Source organism: Cercospora beticola, chromosome 4 (assembly GCF_033473495.1).
Source record: "Cercospora beticola chromosome 4, complete sequence".
In the NCBI taxonomy this organism is placed as follows: Eukaryota; Fungi; Ascomycota; class Dothideomycetes; order Mycosphaerellales; family Mycosphaerellaceae; genus Cercospora; species Cercospora beticola.
In genome coordinates this window covers 2489421-2509452 of record NC_088938.1, presented here as the reverse complement: position 1 = coordinate 2509452, position 20032 = coordinate 2489421, and the positions used below count along the sequence as shown (strand labels likewise).

General features: G+C 54.5%; 10 protein-coding genes across 10 annotated transcripts; 2 read left to right on the top strand and 8 right to left on the bottom strand.

The window, feature by feature from the left end:
* Positions 1–613: 613 nt before the first annotated feature.
* On the top strand, positions 614–1714 carry RHO25_006633 (uncharacterized protein; the record flags this gene model as incomplete). The annotated part of the gene is made up of 4 exons (XM_023597446.2): positions 614–722; positions 779–1208; positions 1263–1415; positions 1465–1714. The coding sequence occupies 4 exons, from the start codon at positions 614–616 to the stop codon at positions 1712–1714; spliced, it is 942 nt and encodes a 313-aa protein (XP_023452430.1).
* A 280-nt stretch (positions 1715–1994) lies between these two features.
* On the bottom strand, positions 1995–2942 carry RHO25_006632 (uncharacterized protein; the record flags this gene model as incomplete). Its single annotated transcript, XM_065602814.1, has 2 exons — positions 1995–2271; positions 2482–2942. 2 exons carry the CDS (start codon positions 2940–2942, stop codon positions 1995–1997), a joined length of 738 nt encoding a protein of 245 aa, XP_065458886.1.
* A 468-nt stretch (positions 2943–3410) lies between these two features.
* RHO25_006631 (uncharacterized protein) lies at positions 3411–3953 on the bottom strand (the record flags this gene model as incomplete). Its single annotated transcript, XM_023597445.1, has 3 exons — positions 3411–3454; positions 3516–3792; positions 3870–3953. The coding sequence occupies 3 exons, from the start codon at positions 3951–3953 to the stop codon at positions 3411–3413; spliced, it is 405 nt and encodes a 134-aa protein (XP_023452424.1).
* A 510-nt stretch (positions 3954–4463) lies between these two features.
* Positions 4464–5063, bottom strand: RHO25_006630 (uncharacterized protein; the record flags this gene model as incomplete). Its single annotated transcript, XM_023597444.1, has 2 exons — positions 4464–4859; positions 4950–5063. 2 exons carry the CDS (start codon positions 5061–5063, stop codon positions 4464–4466), a joined length of 510 nt encoding a protein of 169 aa, XP_023452425.1.
* Positions 5064–5663: 600 nt separating this feature from the next.
* RHO25_006629 (uncharacterized protein) lies at positions 5664–7010 on the bottom strand (the record flags this gene model as incomplete). Its single annotated transcript, XM_023597443.2, has 2 exons — positions 5664–5831; positions 5880–7010. 2 exons carry the CDS (start codon positions 7008–7010, stop codon positions 5664–5666), a joined length of 1299 nt encoding a protein of 432 aa, XP_023452426.1.
* A 499-nt stretch (positions 7011–7509) lies between these two features.
* Positions 7510–8925, top strand: RHO25_006628 (uncharacterized protein; the record flags this gene model as incomplete). Its single annotated transcript, XM_023597442.2, has 1 exon — positions 7510–8925. The coding sequence occupies one exon, from the start codon at positions 7510–7512 to the stop codon at positions 8923–8925; it is 1416 nt and encodes a 471-aa protein (XP_023452427.1).
* Positions 8926–9246: 321 nt separating this feature from the next.
* Positions 9247–10771, bottom strand: RHO25_006627 (uncharacterized protein; the record flags this gene model as incomplete). Its single annotated transcript, XM_023597441.2, has 2 exons — positions 9247–9584; positions 9643–10771. The coding sequence occupies 2 exons, from the start codon at positions 10769–10771 to the stop codon at positions 9247–9249; spliced, it is 1467 nt and encodes a 488-aa protein (XP_023451994.1).
* A 427-nt stretch (positions 10772–11198) lies between these two features.
* RHO25_006626 (uncharacterized protein) lies at positions 11199–14203 on the bottom strand (the record flags this gene model as incomplete). The annotated part of the gene is made up of 4 exons (XM_023597440.2): positions 11199–13476; positions 13532–13597; positions 13666–13945; positions 14149–14203. The coding sequence occupies 4 exons, from the start codon at positions 14201–14203 to the stop codon at positions 11199–11201; spliced, it is 2679 nt and encodes an 892-aa protein (XP_023451681.2).
* Positions 14204–14704: 501 nt separating this feature from the next.
* MPD1 (protein disulfide isomerase (PDI) protein) lies at positions 14705–15923 on the bottom strand (the record flags this gene model as incomplete). Its single annotated transcript, XM_023597439.2, has 2 exons — positions 14705–15058; positions 15117–15923. The coding sequence occupies 2 exons, from the start codon at positions 15921–15923 to the stop codon at positions 14705–14707; spliced, it is 1161 nt and encodes a 386-aa protein (XP_023451993.1).
* Positions 15924–17194: 1271 nt separating this feature from the next.
* RHO25_006624 (uncharacterized protein) lies at positions 17195–19084 on the bottom strand (the record flags this gene model as incomplete). The annotated part of the gene is made up of 4 exons (XM_023597438.2): positions 17195–17212; positions 17265–18556; positions 18612–18666; positions 18791–19084. The coding sequence occupies 4 exons, from the start codon at positions 19082–19084 to the stop codon at positions 17195–17197; spliced, it is 1659 nt and encodes a 552-aa protein (XP_023451992.1).
* Positions 19085–20032: the final 948 nt, after the last annotated feature.

Genomic DNA, 20032 nt, shown 5'->3' with positions numbered 1-20032 from the left:
TCATGTTGGAAAATGGCGGAGTAGGATAGAGTGTAGGAGGCGCTGCTCCGAGACGGTGCGAAAGACAGCAGATCTGCGAGTGGCCCACCAGTGTCTCCGTCCTCGGCTGATGTATAACCCGAGCTCAGGGCGGTATGAGAGAAGAAATGCTCTGGGTGAATCTCATAGCTCAACGTCCATAGAGTTAGTCGGACTGTCCAAGGCTCTTGCTACGCCAGGACATATGCAGACCCGCGGTCCAAGAGGGCATTGCCAGGGACTCAGAACCCAGGGTTGAGGCAGATTTGCCTTGTCTGCAATCGCCAGGAAGATGAATTGCATCGGTGCATCGGCGTGCTCCATTGAGTGTCATGTCGAGTCAATGCTGAGTCTGAGAAGTCGCAAACACGCGTAAAGCTGGTTCAAGCTGGATATGCAGTGAACGAATATACATGTACATATAGCGGCAGGCGCGGGCATTATGCGTAGGAAGGGCTGGGGAAGCTCAGCCGAGAAACGCGTCAGGGCATTCGCGACAGCTGTATCTTAGTGCTGCACCATAACCACGGAGCTCACCTCACCACAACACTCACAGCAACGACCACTTTAACATCCTCTCACCCCGTCCAGCGTCATGGCTGCAATGATGCCTGGTCCCGGCAGTGGACGCAATCAATCAGCCAACCCCTACGAACACTACGATGCACCCGTCGAGGAAGACGACCTCATCGATCCCGATGATGGTATGCGCTCCTCCATCTAGACCACCGCCTTGCCATATTGACAGACTCTCTAACAGCCACTCTCGACGATCTCGACGACCCCGTCTCAACGAGCGACCGAGCACCCCTGACCGGCAACATCACAAACCAACAATCCCAAGCCAACGCCCGCGCAGCCAATTCCGCTCAAGGCTACCTCAATAACGCCATCGCTGGCGAAGATCGCCGCGCACCACTTGACACACTTGACGAATCTGTCTGGGACACTCTACGGCGCGATCTGCTTGCCGTGTGGGAAAAGATGCGGCAGGTGCTTTACCCCAAGTACCTACTTGGAGGTGTCATGGCTCGAGGGGAGGGTATGAATGCAAACAATGGCGAAGGAGGAGGTCCAGCAGGCGTGGCAGGGCATATCAGAGGTCTTGTGGGAAGATGGCCACAAGTTGATGCAGATACTATCTTGGAGCAGGGCGGGATGAGCGAGGGTTTGAGGGATTGGGATCTATGGTATGTTGCATTGCTGCGTCTTTACGCTGAAGGACGTGCTAATGATATGTACAGGGGTCCGCTACTTTTCTGCTTGCTTCTGTCTTTCTTCCTCTCGCTTGGTGCTAGAGAAGACCAGCGCTCCGCTGTCTTCAGCGGAGTCTTTGCTCTCATCTGGATTGGCGAGGCAGTTGTGACCCTGCAGATCAAGTTGCTCGGAGGGAATATGTACGTTTATCGATGCTTTGGATTCGATCACAATGCTGACATACGACAGTTCCTTCTTCCAGTCCGTTTGCATCATCGGCTACACACTCTTCCCCATGGTCATCGCTTCGATCCTCAGCGCCTTCCACGTTCCCACGATAGTACGAATACCCGTCTACAGCGTGCTTGGACTGTGGTCATTAGCGGCTGGCGTGAGCATTTTGGGCGGCAGTGGTGTCATCAAGAACAGAGTGGCATTGGCTGTATATCCACTCTTTGTGTTCTACGTTGGCGTGGACTGCTTGTGCTTCATCTCATAGCACAAAGTCAGCGCAGTCTATGTAACAGTTTGAATCAAATGCGATGCTCCCTATCCCGGCCATCAAGATGATGGTCCTCCTGAAGCTGGTTCCCTGACAATGTGCTGCCGAGAGCGCAATTGAAGACTTCGACTCAGATTCTACCAACATCACTCCGGACGACACATCGGTGCTGCATACACGTTGAGTCTGATCAATGCCGCTTCCATTGTTGCTCCGTCAAGCTTCTGCAACTTCAAGAACCACACGTCGGCTTCGGGAGCAGTGTCCAAGCATTTCATCAGTCTTCATCGACATGGAGGGCCTCCTCCGCCATCTGGTCTTGTAGCTCCTCAATCTTTGCCGCTCTAGACGACTTCTCGACTCCCTCCGAAGCAGGCTCGCAGGCCATAGACGCCTCTTCTCCTCCCTTCGACGCAAGGCCAGCCGCGCTAGACGACTCTTCTGCTCCCTTCAAGGCATGCTCGATTTGTAGTGATGCACGGCCGCATAACCAATCGGCAAAGCAAGAATCTGGCAATTCAGTAAACCCAGCACGCTCGTAGTCGATGATGTAGCTGTGGGCTGGTCAGTCTGCCTGTCTGGAATGTAGGACACCGAGGGCCGTCGCTCACCATTTGTCTTCTTGCTCGTGCCACAAGATGTTTCCGTCGTGATGGCTGCGGTTGTCTACGCCTCGGGCATGGATATCACTAGGAGGAAGGGACAGACCTCGTTAGTCTTGCAACCGCGGCACTAAACATCTCCTCCAGAAGTGAATGGCTTACTCCAGTGCTCTCTTGAACGCAGCCGCCACGCGGCGATACTGATCCGGGTCTCCCAAGATGTCTTCGCCAATGAGTCTCCCCGGAAGTTTGGTCATGACGATGACTTGGCAGTCAGGGTCGTTGGGATAGCGGTCGGACCACGACCCATCTGCTTGGAAGCTCGCTCGAAGTTGCGGAGCATGGGGGCATGGCGACGATGGTTTGCTCAATCGCCGCAGCGCTCTCACTTCTCGGGCTGCACGGACGCACGCCTGCTCGCCACTGCAACCAGCAAGGCTTCCGTAAACCTTGATGACCACGAGTTTGCCTCTGTACACGCCTTCGAAGACCGCGATGTAGTATTCATCCTCGTCATCGGTTGACGAGACTTTGAACTTGAAGGGCTGGAGGAACTTCTTCAGCAGGACTTCGTGCTCTCCGCAGTTGCTCACGAGTGTGAACGGGAAGTCAAGGGGAGTCATGGAGGCGGGAGTGCGGGAGGTTGTTCTGTTTCGTAATTGCGATGGACTCTGGTCAGCGAACAACCTGATCCAAAGGGCGATGACTTTGTCGTGCGATTGCCTTGGCGATAGGCAGACGCCGCAGTTTGCTGGCACTCGTTTCGGATCTGGACCCGATGCATGAGCGGGGCCTACCTGAACGACAAGAAAGGACGATTCTAGAAAGACTGCTGGAAGCTCAAGACGAGGGCACGAACTCAGGGACGCCTCAATTCAATTCAACTCGATTCAGTAGTTATGTCGCAGCGCCACAATGCGTCTTGATCAGATCAATGAGACTGTTGGCTAATGCAGACACGCTAGCGCGCATCCAAAGGAGACCCCTATCCTGAAGATGCGGATCTGACCACTCTGTAGACACGGTCAAGGTCATCCCTTTCTTTAGTCCAAGGCGCTATTGAAGCAAAGTCGGTGTTGGGAGTCGCCTTTTCATTCATCTTCTCCCTCCTCTCCCTTGACCGGAGCCTCGTCATCTGCTCGAAGTGTCAGCAATGTAAAACATCTGAGTAAAGTGGAAGACGAAGCAGATCGTACCTTCAACGACCTTCTCCTCCGAAGCAGCCTTCTTGCCCTTCTTAGCTGGTGCGCGAGCCTTCTTGGACTTCGATTCGCCATCACCGCCGTCCTCGTTGGCTTCGGACGCAGCCTTCTTGCGCTTCGCAGGGGCCTTCTTTGGCTTAGCATCTCCATTCTCGGCGGCAGCACCTCCTCCGCCTGCCTTCTTGCTAGCCTTTTGGGTCACGGTCTTGAAGGAGGCGAGCTTGAGTTTGCCTTCCGGATCGAAGGTGGCGTGGGCTGCCTCCCAGTTGGTCTGTCGAAGACGATGAGTATGGTGCGATTGGCGGTGACAGATGAGAAGTGTAGTGGAAGGGACGTAAGAAGACGTACACTGAGTTCGGAGTTGAGCCAGCAGGCTGCGAAGCGGCGCAAGTCGCCTTCCGGGATAGCGCTTAAGTCAATGGTGGTGGACATGTTGGCTGATCGATGTCAGTCAGTGAGGGTCTGTATGAGTGAGAGATCGAAAGTGTTACCGATGTGTGTGGATGGATGTGATGTGTGGTGGTCGAAGCTGATCTGTCGGAAAGCGAGGAGCGGATGTTTGTGTTGCGAAGAAAGTCGAAGTAAAGTGCGAGATTGGTGCTTATTATGCGCGCGCCGGCAAGGCAGGGGTCGAAGTAAAGCTTCTGCAGCTGATGCAAACGGACAGAAGGTCACGATGGCGACTAGTTGAGATCGTGCCTAATCTCAACCAATTTTCTAATGACATGTGGGAAGTGAAGTGAAGCGGGTCCAGAAAACTACATTGTTCATGTGCTTGAGTGCTGATAGAGACGGAGTACATCATCAGCACAATAACTACTCGCAGAGTACTACCAGACATAAGTCCAGAATGTAGCTCGTCTTCCTTGGCTCAAGACTCTGTGGCACAGATTTTCCAACATCGCTATTCCTTCGATCGCCTTGGAAGTCGAATGAAGTCACTCAAACCAACCAGTCATCCCCGTCGTCGCCATCGCCACCCTCACCAGCAACATGCTTCTCCTTCTTCACCGGAGTGTCAGCTGCACCCGCCAATGGATCTTCTCCATCGTCTTCGCCGTTCTCCACCTCAGTCTTCGCTTTCTTAGCCTTTCCACGAGCACCATTCACCTTCGCCTTCTTCTTCACGGCGCTCTCATCCCCGTTGACCTCGCTTGCCGCCCCCTTACGCTTCTTGCCAGCAGACTTCGCTGGCGTAGCAGCCACTTCGTCGCCACCGGCATCACTTCCCTGACCCTCCATCGCCTCCTTGATCTTCTTCGTAATGACCCAGATCGAGCGTTTGAAGCTGTCTGGTTTAGCGCCACCAAAATCGGAGGCAGCCTTGTTGAGATCGAACTGGGATTATATCAGCGACAAGACCGCAATGGTGCAATGGAGCCAGCTTGATCCCGTGCTTGGTAGCAATAAGGATAGCTTCATACATACCTGATAGACATTCTCGGTGTTAAGAAAAGCGCAAGCCAAACGCTCCATGTCTGATGGGCTGAGGACCGCCTTGGCGACCTTGAAGCTGAAAGGGCCCTTGAGTTTTTCGGGCATGGTGGCTTGTGTGGGTTGGGTGTCGGGGTTGATCTTGAAAGATACTGGGTTGTCAGTGTTGTGGTGGACGGTCGCGACACCCGGTGCGTAGCGTAATGTGCTTGAGTAGTGGATGTTCAAAGCTTTGAGTGGTATAGGGCGAAGTAGGTATGTGGATGTGCAGCACTCGATGCAACAGGATGTTGAAGGTGGTTAGGTCAAGTCAAGAGCTGTGAAGACGTCGTGAGCTTTGGGTGAAGTGAGAATTACGCGAAACGAGGCGAGATCTACCGGTCAGCAACCGTTGAGAAATAAGTGAGCGAAAGGCAATGTGCAAACATCGTTGACACAACGTGAACTTCACGTGAAGTGCACTCACATGCTTCACGCAGCATAGACTGAACTCTACGCGACCACCCTGCCAAACCTTCCAGCCCCTCCTAATTTCACACTGCACATTCTCAAACCCAGCTCGCAGCCTTTTCATGCGTGCTCTAGTTGTTACTCAACACGTCTCCCAAACGCCGCGATTCTGTATTCACACGATGACTCCGGACCATGCTGCTCAAATAGTGGAAACAAGTACATCTATCGTATATCATGCTGATCCTAGACATGCATCTAGCTTGCATGATATTTTTTCAACTTGGAGCCGCCCTCGTACAAGAGCCGGTCCACGGCAGCGGCGACCGTTAACGTGCCTCCTATGACAGCGCAGACGCCGACCAAGAAGCCGGAGAAGGTCTTCGCGCGGGCCTCTCGGTTGATGACCTTCATGGGTGAGATGTCCTAAGATTGTGTTAGTAATGGAGTAGCGATAAGGGATGAAGATCTTACATATGAGAAGAACACGCCGGGAATACCACCCCTAGCATGTAGTCTCTCGGCGTGGCCTTCCTCCTTCGCATCTCCTCCCGACAGAGATCGCTTGTGCGAGGTTACAGAATACTGATGAGTCTCGATGCTACCAGATTCACCTTTGCCATAGCCTCCAAGCTCGACCAGCTCGTGGGGGATGTCCAGTATCGAGTTGGTCTTCTCCCAACCCAGAGGCAAGTACGCAGTCGGAACGACTTTCACAAAGTACATGTAGTTGTAGGCAACCTCATCTGTGAATTGTTCCGTGTTGTCCAGAGGGTTCAAGTGGTGATTGGACCAGGCCATGCCCTTCTTGCCCACTCGTTGCACAATGTCATCCGGTAGTTGCGGACCAAATCGCAAATGATGGATCTTGTGTGTGAAGGAATGCTGGACCTCTCCGCTCTTAAAGTAGTTGTCCAGATCGTGAACGTGCATGTTCCCATTGCTGAAACTCTTTCCAGGGGCAAGGTGGAAGTTGCCCACGACCTTGTTCACGCGAATACCGCCCTCAATCCGGCATCCCTCCTTTCTCTGCTCGTCCAGGTGCTCAGCATAGTGCTCTCTCTCGCACTGTTCCACGTTCTCGCCTCTCCCGAACGACCAGCTCACACCGGCATATGCCTCCCGTACTTCGGCACAAGTGTTGCAGCATCCAGATTTCTTCGCATTGGCAGGAGCGGGTGCTCCGTAACACTCTCCACAATAGTCCGGGTCCATGTGTTGTGCCTGATCTTCGCCGTTCACGTTCAGTGCTTCTTTGGACAGCTCTCGTCCGCTTGGATCAAGCCTGACCTTGTTCACTCCATGCATGACACCCGTCTGCACGTCTCCACTCACGTCCATCACATCGAGGGTGAGTAGCTCGCAGGGCACGCGAGGGAAGGACACATTCAAGTGAATCTCCATCTTCTCGCCACGCCCCTTGTCGACGATAAGTTCCGGGTGCACGACGACCCTTCGGTAGTCGCTCCATTCTCCCCACACCAGATAGAGGATGAGGATGAGCGATGTAATGGTGACCAGACCACCGGTGGAGGTGCGGATTCGTGCATCTTCGACGGTTTTGGTGAAGGCGTCGAGCTTCATGAAGCGGGATTTGGGCGGCATGATGGGTATAATTTAAGTATAGCGAATGGACGAATGGCGGATTGGCGGCAGCCCGCAGGCTGGAAGGGAGGGAGCAGTGGCTCAGTGAGAAGACGCCAGATTGAAGGAGATTTCCCGGCGGCGTTGCACAGCAATGGAACACGGCTGGTCAAGGAGTGAATAGAAGTCGGGTAGTGGTGGTGGACGATGTGAGAGGACAGGTAGCTCGAGCCTTGCGGGACGCATGCAAGCCGCCGGACCCTGGCCGCTGCTTAATCAAGTTACTGCCACGTTTTCATGACCAAGCACCATCAATACCGTTAATGGCAGACGCCAAAGTTGGCACAGACAGCAGCGACAGTTCGTAGCGCAAGAGGACGGACCATTTTCACATGCGAACCGCGAGTGAAGACCATGCACCCTCCATAGACACCGCGCCTCTATCACCTCCCCTCCACCCTGCACCCCTCAGCGATACGATACGTCATCTGGGCGACAGAAACATACCGACACTTCCACCATGGATGCTGCCCAGCTGTCAACCCAGCTTCATGCTCTCTCCGACTCGATAAAAGCGACCAACTCCCTCATCAACAAGCTTGCCAAGCTCCAGTTCCAGCCCGGCTCCGAACCTCTAGAAGGCGAAAGCGTGGTACGGATCGAACTTGCCCAGGATATACACGATAGCCTCAAGCAACTAGAAGAAGAGCTCGAATTCCTGCACCAAGAGGCCGAAGACTACAAGGCACAATCGTCACAACGGAAACGACGTGACTCCCGAGCGGGCGAAGAAGCGCGTCTCGCCGCAAAAGTTGCACGAATAGGCGAAGAACTTCTCCATTCGAGACAACAGTTCCGAAACGCACAACTAGCTGCGAAGCTTGCCAGCGAGAAAGCAAAGCGGGAAGAACGAGAAGCGCTGTTGGACATATACCGAAGAGAAGCAGATCATCTCGATACACCGCCCGGAGAAGCAGCGGACGGTACGAAATTGAGTGCCACAGAAGGACTATTTGCACGCAGGAGTAAACATCAACAACAGAAGCAACTGTCCAAGGATCAGCTATTAGTGAACGCCACGACCGACGTAACAGCTGCCTTACGAAGAACGCACCAACTGCTCAGCACCGAGCTAGATCGCTCACGTTTCGCGCAGGAAACATTTGAGGAATCAACAGCTGCTTTGAGGAACTTGAGCGAGGATTACAGCAATCTCGACACTATCCTCAGCACTTCGCGTAACCTCCTCGGAACTCTCTTGAGGAGTCAAAAGAGCGACACGTGGTACCTCGAAACAGCCTTTTACATCCTCATCGGCACATTGGTCTGGCTGGTATTTCGCCGGCTCGTATACGGACCATTCATCAAACTACCGCTGTGGTTCTTGAACTTTTCCATCTTTCTCGCCAAGTGGATCTTCTTTAAACCCCTCTTCGCTATCCTCGGATCAATAGGCCTCGCCTCGAGATCCAGCGCCTCTACAACATCCGCACTCTCCTCAAGCATCGCAGCATCATCTTCAACTCGTCCTCCACTCATTGTGCAACCCAGCGCACAAGGTCAAGCGGAACCCCTTCCCTCAGACTTCCGCGAGCGCATCAAATCAGGCGGAGTCCGAGCCGGTGCAGGTGGAGCAGGTGCGAAGGTCGGCAAAAGTCCAGAACTCGAGCGTAAGCAGCAGCAGCAGCAGCAAATTCTCGACGACGAACTGAGTGAAAGCATCGGCAAAATGGCTGAAGAAAGTGGAAAGCAGAATCAGCAAGGACACCAAGAAGAGGAGAATGTGGTAAGAAGAGGTGATGGAACGATCCTGAGGGACCGAGGGGAAGACGAGCCGAAGAACCCGAAGAAGAAGAATTTCGAGGCCGATGTTGAGGATCAGAAGCAGGAAGAGGCTACGAAAGAGAAGGCGAGGACGAAGAGGGACGAGTTGTAGTAGCAGTTCATAGTTTATGAACGACGACATGCGATGGCCCATGTCGCTATTCTCTGTCCGCCATATGTTCGGCTCCGAACTATATCGTGCCGTTCCAAATTTGTGACTGGGATTGACTCGATGTTGCTCCGATCAGAAACATGGCCTCGACGGCTAGAATCGACAAGTTCACAGCTCACCATCATTCGGAACACAGCAACAATAGTCAAAGTATTCATGATGTATGCTCAACAGCCACACATAGTAGCCAGACAATCTAAGTCGCTCTCTCTGTCGCTCACGAACCCTTCCCATGGTCACCACCACTCCACGCCAACCAATTTAAGAGTTCAAATAGCTCCTAATAGCGCCCTGCAGCTTACTGCCCGCCTCCCCAAGCAATGCTGAAACATTCTCCAAATCATCACCCGCCTGAATGCCAAATTTCCTAACAAAATCCTTCGCAGCGCCCTCCAGATCCCCATACTCTTCTGGCCCTTCCTCTTCCGGTCGGCCAAAGTACGCGTTGGAAGAAATCGACGTCTGCCCTTCGAAGTTCTGCAACCGTGACTTGGCTTCGTTTTGGGCGTTGCTGTCGAATGCGCCGCGGCCGAAGAACTCGTCGGAGCCGATGCCTTTCTGGGCGCCGAATTTATCGCGGGCGTAGCGTTCGCTGTCGTCTGCGGGAAGGTGTTAGCAAGAACTGTATACAGATGATGGCCAAGCGTTTATGCATACCTTCAACAGGAGCGGCTCGGGATGTTGAGCCAAAGCCACCAATCTTTGCCGCACCAGCAGCGGCAGCGGGCTTCTTCTGTTGTCCAACCATTCCGAATCCAAGCTTTCGAACGCCCATGCCTAGTCGCTCCATCTCGCTGTCGCTCCTCTCCCTTGGCTTTGGATTACCGTAGCTACCACTTCTCCCAGGGCTAAGAGGTGTAGGCTGATGGATCGTGCTCGTCTCAGCACCAGGCTGCTTGGCAGCGATTCCAGCTTCAGAAGGAGTCTCAACGTCGTCAGGATCGTAGCCCAATTTTGCCTTTCTCTCTTCCTCTTCTTTGGCCTTCTTCTCAGCTTCATCAAAGTCTAGAGCTCCAGCGTCGACCTTCTTCGCTCCGAGCTTAGTCTTTTTGGCACCCAAAATGTTCGCCTTTGGCTTCGATGCCACTGTAGTCTTCCTCGCGGCACTGGGTACAGCTCTGCTCGGCGCCGGCTTAGCATCTTCTGCATTTGTGGGATTGAGAGGGCTCTTGGGTCTCGCAGTGCCGTTGCCGTTGGCAGCTCCTGGGTTCAAGAACGGGCTTGCTCGACCTGCTTGGCTCGGCGTCCCCGTTCGAGATGGTGGGTTGCTGCTTCTCTTGACCGCCGGTTTGTCCCAGCTGCTGAAAAAGTCGTCATCTCCGTTTGCGGGTGTGCTGGTGCCGCTCTCTGGCCCTTCATCGCCTGCCTCCTCCTCGATCACGATCCCGTCAGGGTTTCTCTTCTGGTCGGCCTCTACTCGTCGCTGAAGCTCCTCCTTGTACTTGACTGCCGCATTCGAGGTGTACTTTGTCTTTGGGTCTTTGCTGTTCAACGCCGCCGAGCCTCCGTTGCGTTGAAAGAAGGTCTTCGCAGATTCATTGCCTCCCACTTTCATGCGCCTCAGCTGGTCCCATTGCCATTGATCGAGGTTGGTGGACCGGACGAAGGAGATGTGCACGCCCAAGTTCCGGTGATGGGCGGAGCAGTCGAGGCACAGATAGATTCCGAATGGCACCGACGACCATGTAGGATTCTTGCCGCCGCAGTCAAAGCAGATTTTGTTGGGCGCGCGGCGTTTGAGCTGCTCGAAGATGCGATGCGATTCGGTCTTGGGTGCCAAAGACATGATAGCGCGATGTAGCTGGTGCCCGGAGGCGGAGGTGAACAACGCAACGATTTGTGGTGGCCGGCGTGAGGTTGTGGGAGAAATTGGGCAGCGTTCAGTCCGAAGGGATATGTAGACGTGGCACGCACTTTCCGAGGGGGAATGTTGAATACGCCGCGGTCCCTGAACATCGAGAGGCCGATCAGCTCGCTTTCACGTGACACGCATTTTGAGGGGCAATCTTTCCAGTTCAATGGAGCATACACGCCGCAGAGCTATGATTTTGATATTAAGTAAGGCGCTGTCCACAGTGCTACGCTCAAGACTATGGCATGTCAGTCGTCAATTTCGTCCCATTCATGCACCTTGAATCCTGCTACAACGAGCAATAAGATGCTTTCGCTTTAGTAGACCCAAAAGTGCTCCAGCAGAACCATCCGTGACCTGCCTATCGCGGCTGCAAGCTCGGAAGAAACATTCTGCCCTTGGTCCTGATATCGATCTCGAAAATTCCGTCTTCACAGGCGGCCCAGAGCATGCGCCCGTCCGGACTCATGGCCAGACCAGCAGTTCTAACACCAATCTCTCGTCCAGTGGGGTTGCCCCAGCCTCGCAGCTGAGTTCTCCGGATCAGAGCTTCATATTGATCAGGATACGCTGCAGACCGACGAGCTTCGGCCATGGCGATGGCACGTTCAGCTGCTGCACTGCTGATACCGCTGCCGGCGAGACGAGAAGATCGCCAGCGCTCTCGGTTTCTAGCCGCTGATGCAGCGATACGTCGTTGCGTATCCAGTTCGCTCTGTATTGATTCGTATCGTTCCCGGCGGGCATCGCGCTCAGCGTCGCGCTCACGTTCTGCAGGGAGCGGCGATGACGGGTTCGCTCTAGCTGCTGCCTCGAACAAAGGCCCTCTTCCCATTTGTTCTTCAATGACGATCCAAGGATTGTCATCCTGACTGCCATCCGCAGTATGCTCGTCGGCGTTGGACGGCGACGACCCTGATCCTCGTTCGGCGGCTCGTCGTGAAGACTCTCCTCCGGATAGACCTGCAGCTGCCCTTGTGCGATCCGCGCTTCTAGCGTTGGTAGTACTACGCGGTGCGGGGACGCCGTCGCTGTTGCTACTCCATGCGGCCAGTGCTTCTCGCATTGTGGCCAGAGGAGGCAAGAGATCGTCGTTGTCGACAGTGTGAGAGGCCGTTGTCGGATTGGCAGCATGTATCCGCTCTAGCGTTGGCAACGTCTCCTGTACAGAACTCAGTATCTCACTGATAGGCCGTGACATTGATCCGCTCGAGGGCGTCTCTCGCCCACTTCTTGTAGGCGCCGAAGTTGTGAACATGTCTGGAGTGGTATAGTTGACAGATCTCGGTATCTGGCCATTCGCCCGCGCCTCCTCCCGCTGTCGTGTCGTGCGCAATGTCTCGAGTATCTGCTGTTCCCGTGATGTCAATCCTTGAGGGTCGTCCTCCATAGCCTCAGCCGCGGCGAGTCGAGCTCGCGAGCCCGATTGTGTGATTTGCTGCCGCGCAGCAGCCAGAGCTTGTCGGTGCTCTCTTTGCCGTCTCCTCGCCTCGATGTACTCTGTCGCGAAGTTTACAGCACTGGCATTGTCTGGCGCCGCTCGATATCTGCGCAGCAAGTCGGCCTCCAGCTCGTCCAGATGAGTGGGCTGGGACACAGCGGGTAGTGCTGCCTCGTCCGGGTCTACAATTTCCATCTCGTATTTATGCAGGTGCTCGTCCTTGGGTTCCAAATCGATTATTTGTCGACTCTTAAGCCCAGTCCTCAGATCTCCAACGCAAACCCTGCCCTGGTCTTCGCTCCATATCAACAGGTCCCACGGGTCGGGACTGAACACCATGCTCCTGATCGCTCCAGGATGCGGGCTCGGGAAATCGGCTCGCGAACCAGGTACCACAGCAATGACGGCTTCGTCTCGGTTTTCCTCGTCCAACTCATCGTCCTCGAGTATGTCGCGATCGATGATTGTGATGTAACCGCCCTCGCTGCCCACCGCCACAAGCCGAGCATTGGGGCTCCATGCCGTAGTGAAGTATCCTACTGTCGAGTCCGGTGAGCTCACATGCAATGAGACCTTGCAAAGTAGCTTCCAGTCCACGCTTGCGCTCGTTAAGCGATTGTGAGGCTTCGGTATCTGAGGAGGATCGTCCAATATCACCCGTCGATAGAAATGTGCCTGATTGTAGTCCCCAACCGCTACCAGTACCTGACCATCGGGTGAGATCGTGGCATGATTCACCGCGAATGGGATCCCTTTGCACTTCGTTTCATGTCCAGTGGGCAGGCTGTATATACGGACTGTGCGATCGTTGTTTGTCAACACGGCCACAATGTCGTCCAAATGTGCTTCTTCGTCCTGGATGCGATGGATCGAGATCGAGTTTACTATCTCTTCTCCTATCCTTTCGACCTTGACCGTTGCCGCTCTTCGTGTGACATTCTGGCCCAGGCTGCTGAGTGGCAGCGCCGCATCAACATCGAGTGCTCCGTTGATTTTGATCGCCGCAAAATGTCCCTCGTCCTCCCCACCTACACAAACGTATCCATAGCCAGAGGCCGTGCACCGCGCCTCGAATGGCAGTGTTGCAATGTGTTTCCGCTTTTTCGTTGCAGTGTTAAGGCAGAATACATGGTGCGCGCTCGCATAGTAGAGGTGGTCGGGTTCCGGCGAGGAGATGTAATGGCGTAGCTGCCAATGTCTGGAAGCCCTCGGTCAGTACAAGGACTGTCTCGCAGCATTCAAATAAGCCATACGATACAGGTATAGTCACAGGGTAGAATGCCTTCTCTGCGCGCGCGAGGTCGTGTGTCTCTGGATACCTGACCGCACCCGTGTTAGCCTCCGCATCTGCTCTTCGCATTCCATTATACGTATGTAGCAGACGCACGGTATGTGATCAATTGCCATTCTGCCGCTCCTTCGCGCGAGTGCCGGACTGATGTAGTGTTCGTCGTCGTCGTCTTCGTCCGTCTCGTCTTCGCTCTCCTCCGGCTCCCGCAATGCAGCTTCCCGGAGGCCGACAAGCACGAACAACAGTCGCACAGCCTCTCCTGCTCGAGCAAGCAGCGCTGCTTGCGCGCCGTCGTGCTGGTATCCTTCGGAATCGGCCCCGTCTCGAGTAAGGCTTAGGTTCGAGCCCTGGTCCGTAAATCGGCCTGTCTCGGTCTCTGTAGGTGTGGTGTGTCGTGGTAGTCCTCTCGCCCCACTGTGTCTGCTGCGCAACGTGGAACACGTTAGCTATCGCTTCAGTAACAAATGCGTGCTCGTGCCGGGTGAAAGTAATGGCTCGTGCTGATGCTGTCGCAGTGGCGTTTGAAGTGGGGACGAGGGCGCAGTGAAGTAGGGTGGTGTGAACTACGTCAGCCCTAACTGGATGGTTTGAGAGAAGCCATGTAAACCTTGTTGATCGACACGGGGAATTCCATCTGCTGGAATTAGAGGAGGTGGAGGAGTTGGTGAACTTGTAGGTGCAGAATGATCCATCGCCGTCACCAAGACTTGCTTTCTTGCTGCCAGGGTGCTCAACGACCGACTTGTCAGCACGTTTCTTTGTCTTCCGAATGGTCAGCGGGAGCAAGAAGCCATGGTCAAGGCATTGGAGGAGCAAAGGCAACGACAGATAATGGCGAACAGAAGGCAATTACAATGGGGAGAAGAAGAAGTCACAGTCCATCGTGTCATTGCAACCAGTGCTATCAACGATAACTATTCACATCGCTTTTGGTATCTCAATTCATGCTCTCGTAAATCATGCTCATGCCCCCTCTATTTGCATGCCTGCAAATGACAGCAAGTTCAGACGCTGGGAGGAGTGGGAGGGTCGTGTAAAGCAGGGTTCGCGCTGTACCCGTATGCGAAGACTCGATTCGATGGCTGTGACGATGTTAGCGAAGGATGCTTTTGTAGTGACCCGAGGAACAACCCACCTAACCAGACTGGACCTTCTTGACACGCTCTTCCACCTTGGCGAAAAGAGGGTGCTTCTCGTCGAGGCCCGTCAGCTTCTCAGTGGCTGCCTTGGAGTCGTTGTCCTTGAGAATCTTGGCGAGCTCGACGGACTCGTCGTCGCCCTCGACGTTCTGGAAGCGGAGGGCCTGCTCGATGCTACCAAGCAGGCTGTCCACCTTCTCTCCCTTCTCAGCGAGCTGGGCGGCGGGGCCAATGAAGCGCTCCTTACGAGAGAGCTTGCGAAGAGGTGCACGACCGACGCGCTCGACGTTGTCCTTGAGGACTGGGTTTGAGATGCGCTTGACGATCTGCTGCACGTACTGCTGTTGCTCCTACAAACAAGTGAGGTCAGTCAAAGCGGATGAAGATCTAGGCGCAATCACAACTTACCTCCTTGGTGATGTGAGAGTGCTTGGTGCAGATCAAATGAGCGGTCTCTTCGAGGGCGCCCTGCACGATGTCGTGAAGCTTCTTGTCCTCGAGCACCTCGTGAATGTATTTCTTGCCAGCCTGGTGACCGTAGTAGGCAGCTGTGGCGTGACCAGTGTTGACGGTGAAGAGCTTGCGCTCGATGTATGGCTCCAAGTCATCGACGTAGTGCACGCCCTTGATGGCAGGTGGCTTGCCGTCGAAAGGCTTCTCCTCAACGCACCACTCGTAGAACTTCTCGATCTTGACGTTCAGACCAGCACCCTCGTCCTGAATTGGCACGATACGGTCAATAGCCGAGTTCGCGAATCGGGCCTTCGAGGCAATGTCTGACTTGGTCTTCTCGCCCAACTTCTGCTCAATGAAGCCACGGAGAGTGTCCGTAGCACCAATGGCGTTCTCGCACGCAATAACAGCCAGTGGGGTGTCTGACTTGCGAGCCTCAATACCCTTGGCGATGGGCTCGGCGATGAACTTGAGGATGTTGGGGCCCACAGCGCAGGTGACAGTGTCGGCGGTGGCGATCTCCTCGATGACTGCAGCCATCTCGTACTTGGAGTTGAGTGCGCGGTAGTTGTCAATGGTGAACTTAGTCTCGCCATCGGGACCGATCTCGGTGACCTCGTAGCTCTTGTTTTTCTGCAATGATTCAATGATACTGTCCATCACATCGACGAAGACCACTTCGAAACCGGAGTTGTGCAGGAACTCGGCGACGAAGCCGCGGCCAATGTTGCCGCCGCCGAAGTGAACACCCTTGAGACCCATGTTGGCGGTGTTGTTGTTGTTTGTGTTGTGTTTAACGTGGCTGGAAGTCGAGTCAGTCGTGGAGTTCTTGGTGTTGTTCGAGTGGGGACGGATGTGTTTGCAGAACGAGCGGGTCGAAGTTGGCGAAGTGGAGAGTGCAGGGGAGGGTAATGTTAGGTGCACGTGCAAGAGCAGTGAGGCTCACCTCGAAATGAGCTGTGCTCGTGCGCGAAGTGAGCCCGCGGAAGGTGAAGTGGGTGACTGCTATCAGTGTCAGTGGTGGTGGTGCCAATGCGGATGTGGTGCACGCAATGCCGCTGCAGTCGTGGACGGCGACATGACGTGGCCGTGGGGAGGTGCTTACCGCGGTGATGGTGAAGCTGCTGCTGCGTGGATCGAGTGCCGTGATGGCGTGCGTGGTTGCGAGTTGCGGTGCGAGAGGGAAGTGGAGGAAGTTGTTGGTGTGGAAAGGGAAGGTCGAGGTGTTTGGAGAGTTGAAGTAGTGGAAGAAGTCAGAGTGCTTTCTTGGTTGCTTCTCATGAAACCAATTGATCTGGCAAGCCCGACCCCACCATCCGTGACAGGCGTGCCTGCCTGCCCGCGCTAGGCACCGATTGCATCATTCGTCACACTCCGATCGCTGCCATTCGCTCAATCTCGCTGGCCAGCTTGCCTCGTCGGGTGGCCTTCTGGGCTAATAAATCGCCGGACGCGCCCGTGGCCGACCACGTTGTGCTCCACTTCCCATTGCACTTCACCATCGTGACGTTGGAACCCGATCGAAAATGATCCGGCTGCCAGTGTTCTGGCCGTGTGAAACCCGCTGGAAACTGCGCTGACTCGAGCCTCAATCACCGCCAGCAACCATGCAGGTACACCGCTCTCGCTGTCGACATGCACTTCTTCGTGGGCAGAGATCCGACACGAGGGCGGATATGCACGCTTCAACCCTCTCCTTCTGAAATCCCAGCTGCTAGCACAGTAGTTTGCGGGATGCCCCAGCCAGAGCCAATAGAAGAGGCGCCAGGATGCAGCCGCGCTGCAGGCTTACCCCTCGCCATCTGGCCAGAGCCGCATACAATCTGGATCTCGACTGCTGCTGAGCCTCCTCTTTCATCACCGCTTCTCGTCGTCAGTCATGTGGCGCTCCGCAGTCGCGCCGCTTCTCTGCATGTGAAGGACGGGCAGTGCAAGCTCGGTGCAATTGTGTACGAAGGAATCTGTTTGCGTGTGCTACGAATCTATATTATTGTGTATGGATCGTGCCGAGCTTCACAAGCTGGGCAGCAAGACTAAGCGTGGATCGCTTGCTGTTGGTGCTGTTAGTACTGCAACACGTGTTGAGCTTGATTGGGCGCTTACCTGAACGTGAGGGTAGACTGCAATCATGCGCTGGTATAAATCTCCGTGCTGTTGCATAAGCACTTGTGGGTCCCATGCTGCCGCGACAAAGATGGTGTCGATACCGCTGTTCAGTGGTACCACGAAGCAGCTTGCCACTTGAAGTCCGATGAGGAAGGCATAGAGCACAATCACGGCCGTGAAGGCGCCGCCGGAGTTGTAAGCCGGATCCGTGACATCCAAGTAGACGTACGCGATGAGCGCGCAGCAGACCGCAACGAAGAGACAGCCCATTGACAAAACAGGTCCAACCAAGCACTCGTTGATCAGTGCGTCAATGCCTCGATCCTTGATCAGTCTCCATGTGTCCTTGGCACTGGCGAAGTACGCTTTGCCGTACAAAGCCATGTAGCTGAAGGCGTAGCGATTGACGAATTCGATAGCCCATTGGACGAGGCTCAGAATGCATTGCAAGAAGCAAAGGAAAATGTCGGCCACCATGTTTCCAGAACCGCCAGCCTGATTACGCGCGATCGAACAAATGAAGCGAAGGAAATCGAGAATGGCCACGATGAGCGAGCCTAAGCTGATGGAGCCGAAGCTGTATGTCAACGCTCTTCGAGCTGCTCCGCGTGTCGCACCTTTGGAGGGATTGTTTGGCGCAAAGTACCAGCTACCGTACACGCCAGAGATTGTGGCATGGATGGTGTTCTTGAGCCATTCGGTGATCCAGTATCCGGCAAAGGTGATATAGACAACCAGCCCAATGACCGTGCTGGAGCTACAACTACCTCCACCTCCCGCACTTGCGCTACATGCTGGGTTGTTCTCGTTTGGCTGGAAGCGAACGTAGACTGCGACCAATGTCGCTGCAAACCAGGCTCCAAAGATAGCTGCCACAAGGCCGCCAATGAAAGAGACCAGGTAGACATGGCCGTGGCGGCGAGAGACATCGACTGTGGTCTGGAACATGAGCACGGAGAACGGAATGCGCTTGATCCAACTGATAAAGCAGATGACGGTAAAGACTGCGATCAACAGCCAAAGTGCGCCGCCGACCCATGAGCGCCTGTAGAAGTAGTAGATGGCGGTAGCGAAGCTCATGACAATGTTGAGGATGCCAGAAATCCAGATGAATTGTTTTGTGAATATCCTGGCCAGGGAAATATAGCCATATCCGAGAACCAGTGCAGTCACCAAAATGAAGGCGAAGAGAACCAGAGTGTTGCCGTTGAGCGAGAATGTGTTGCTCGAGCCATTGAAGCCTCCATTGGTGAAGCCGCTGTTGCTAGCATATGCGCGCAAGGTGTATGCTACGCCGCAAATGTCAGTAAGGCTGAAGAAGGAAACGCGCTCGACCTGACGTACCGGAGACCGCTACGAAGCCTCCAAAGACGAGGGTCAGGAGGATGCCTGCCCAGATCTACGATACATTAGCCAATGCCACCTTGGCATCTCGTGGGGAACATCTATCTGAGGCGCCGTGATTCGAGCGCGCGCTCGCGAAGCGCGGCCGTTCGCGAATGCTTCCTCGATCATGTACTCACGTCGTTCCACTTCGGCCTCTCTACCTTGAACTGCTGTTCGAATGGCTTGCCACCTTCCTGGTACGCGTTCGGCGCGCCGTAACCCCCGTCGGGCGCGGCATAGTTCTGGTCGTATTTTGGAGGCTGCTGGGTATAGTTCTGTTGCGGAGGCTGCTGCTGATAGTAATCTTGAGCCTCTCCATACCCTTGCTGCGCCATCTCGATGTCTGCGACTGTTGTTGACCTGGAGTTGATGGGAAATTGCTCGTCGTGAATTTTGGAGTAGCCCGGGAGCCATCTGTGCAGCGCGTGCATGACGCAGCTTCCTCAGTCGTACGGTACGCTATTGGTTGCTGAGCGACGGTTAATCACGGCACGTCCAAGAAGGGAAATGGTATTTGAAATACAAATACATCGACATTTCGCGACGAGAGTAGAAAGATGTAGAGATGTCCATGTTATACTACCTTTCGAGGCCCTCAAGGACAACTTTCGGCCTGCTGTGCCTCGCCGACGTGTTGGTGCTCTCATAGCCGCTGCGGCACAGCAATAGTCGGAAGTCGCTGGACAGAGCTCGGGGGCCTATTGATTCGGCTTTAAACTCTTGCACTGTGCCTCATGAAGCGCTAGCTGATGTTTTCTAGATTGGCGTCTTCAGATGGAAGTGCAGCGCTGCGATGTATCCCTCGGTTTCGCACGTGCTTCGAGACCTTGCAAGTCGGACATTTCGCTGGGACAATTCGTGAACACCAAACACTGAGATAAGAGCTGAGTCGAAGAAGATGGAACTGCGAGTGGCAGGTTTGAGTCGCGGAGGAAGAGCAGAGGATACAGCAGCGCCAGGCTATCTCTCGCTTATACTGCGGCCGGATGACTGCGGACGCATTGTGCCAAGAGCATTGTGCTGTGTCGGCTATGGCTCCGTCGCTGGACCTTGCGATGACTGCCATCAACGAAGCGTGCCCTACTCAGATCTAGGGCATTGCTTTGCTCGTCAATGGGCTCATATTGCTGCTTGACTCGGGACGTCGGCATCATTCTGGGACCGTTATTGTGATCAAGAAAGGCGATTACGAGCTATTACGCTTCGCGTGGAGCGGAACGACCAGTGCTAAATCCTTCCTGAGGCTCTTCTGGGAGAAATGACATGAAACGAAACGGGCAGTCTGTCAGTGACTTCCTCGGTTCAGCGAATTCCAAAAGGTTGTGTCTACCACCAGTGACCAATTACTCTCGGATACAATGAAGATGGTGACTGTTCTG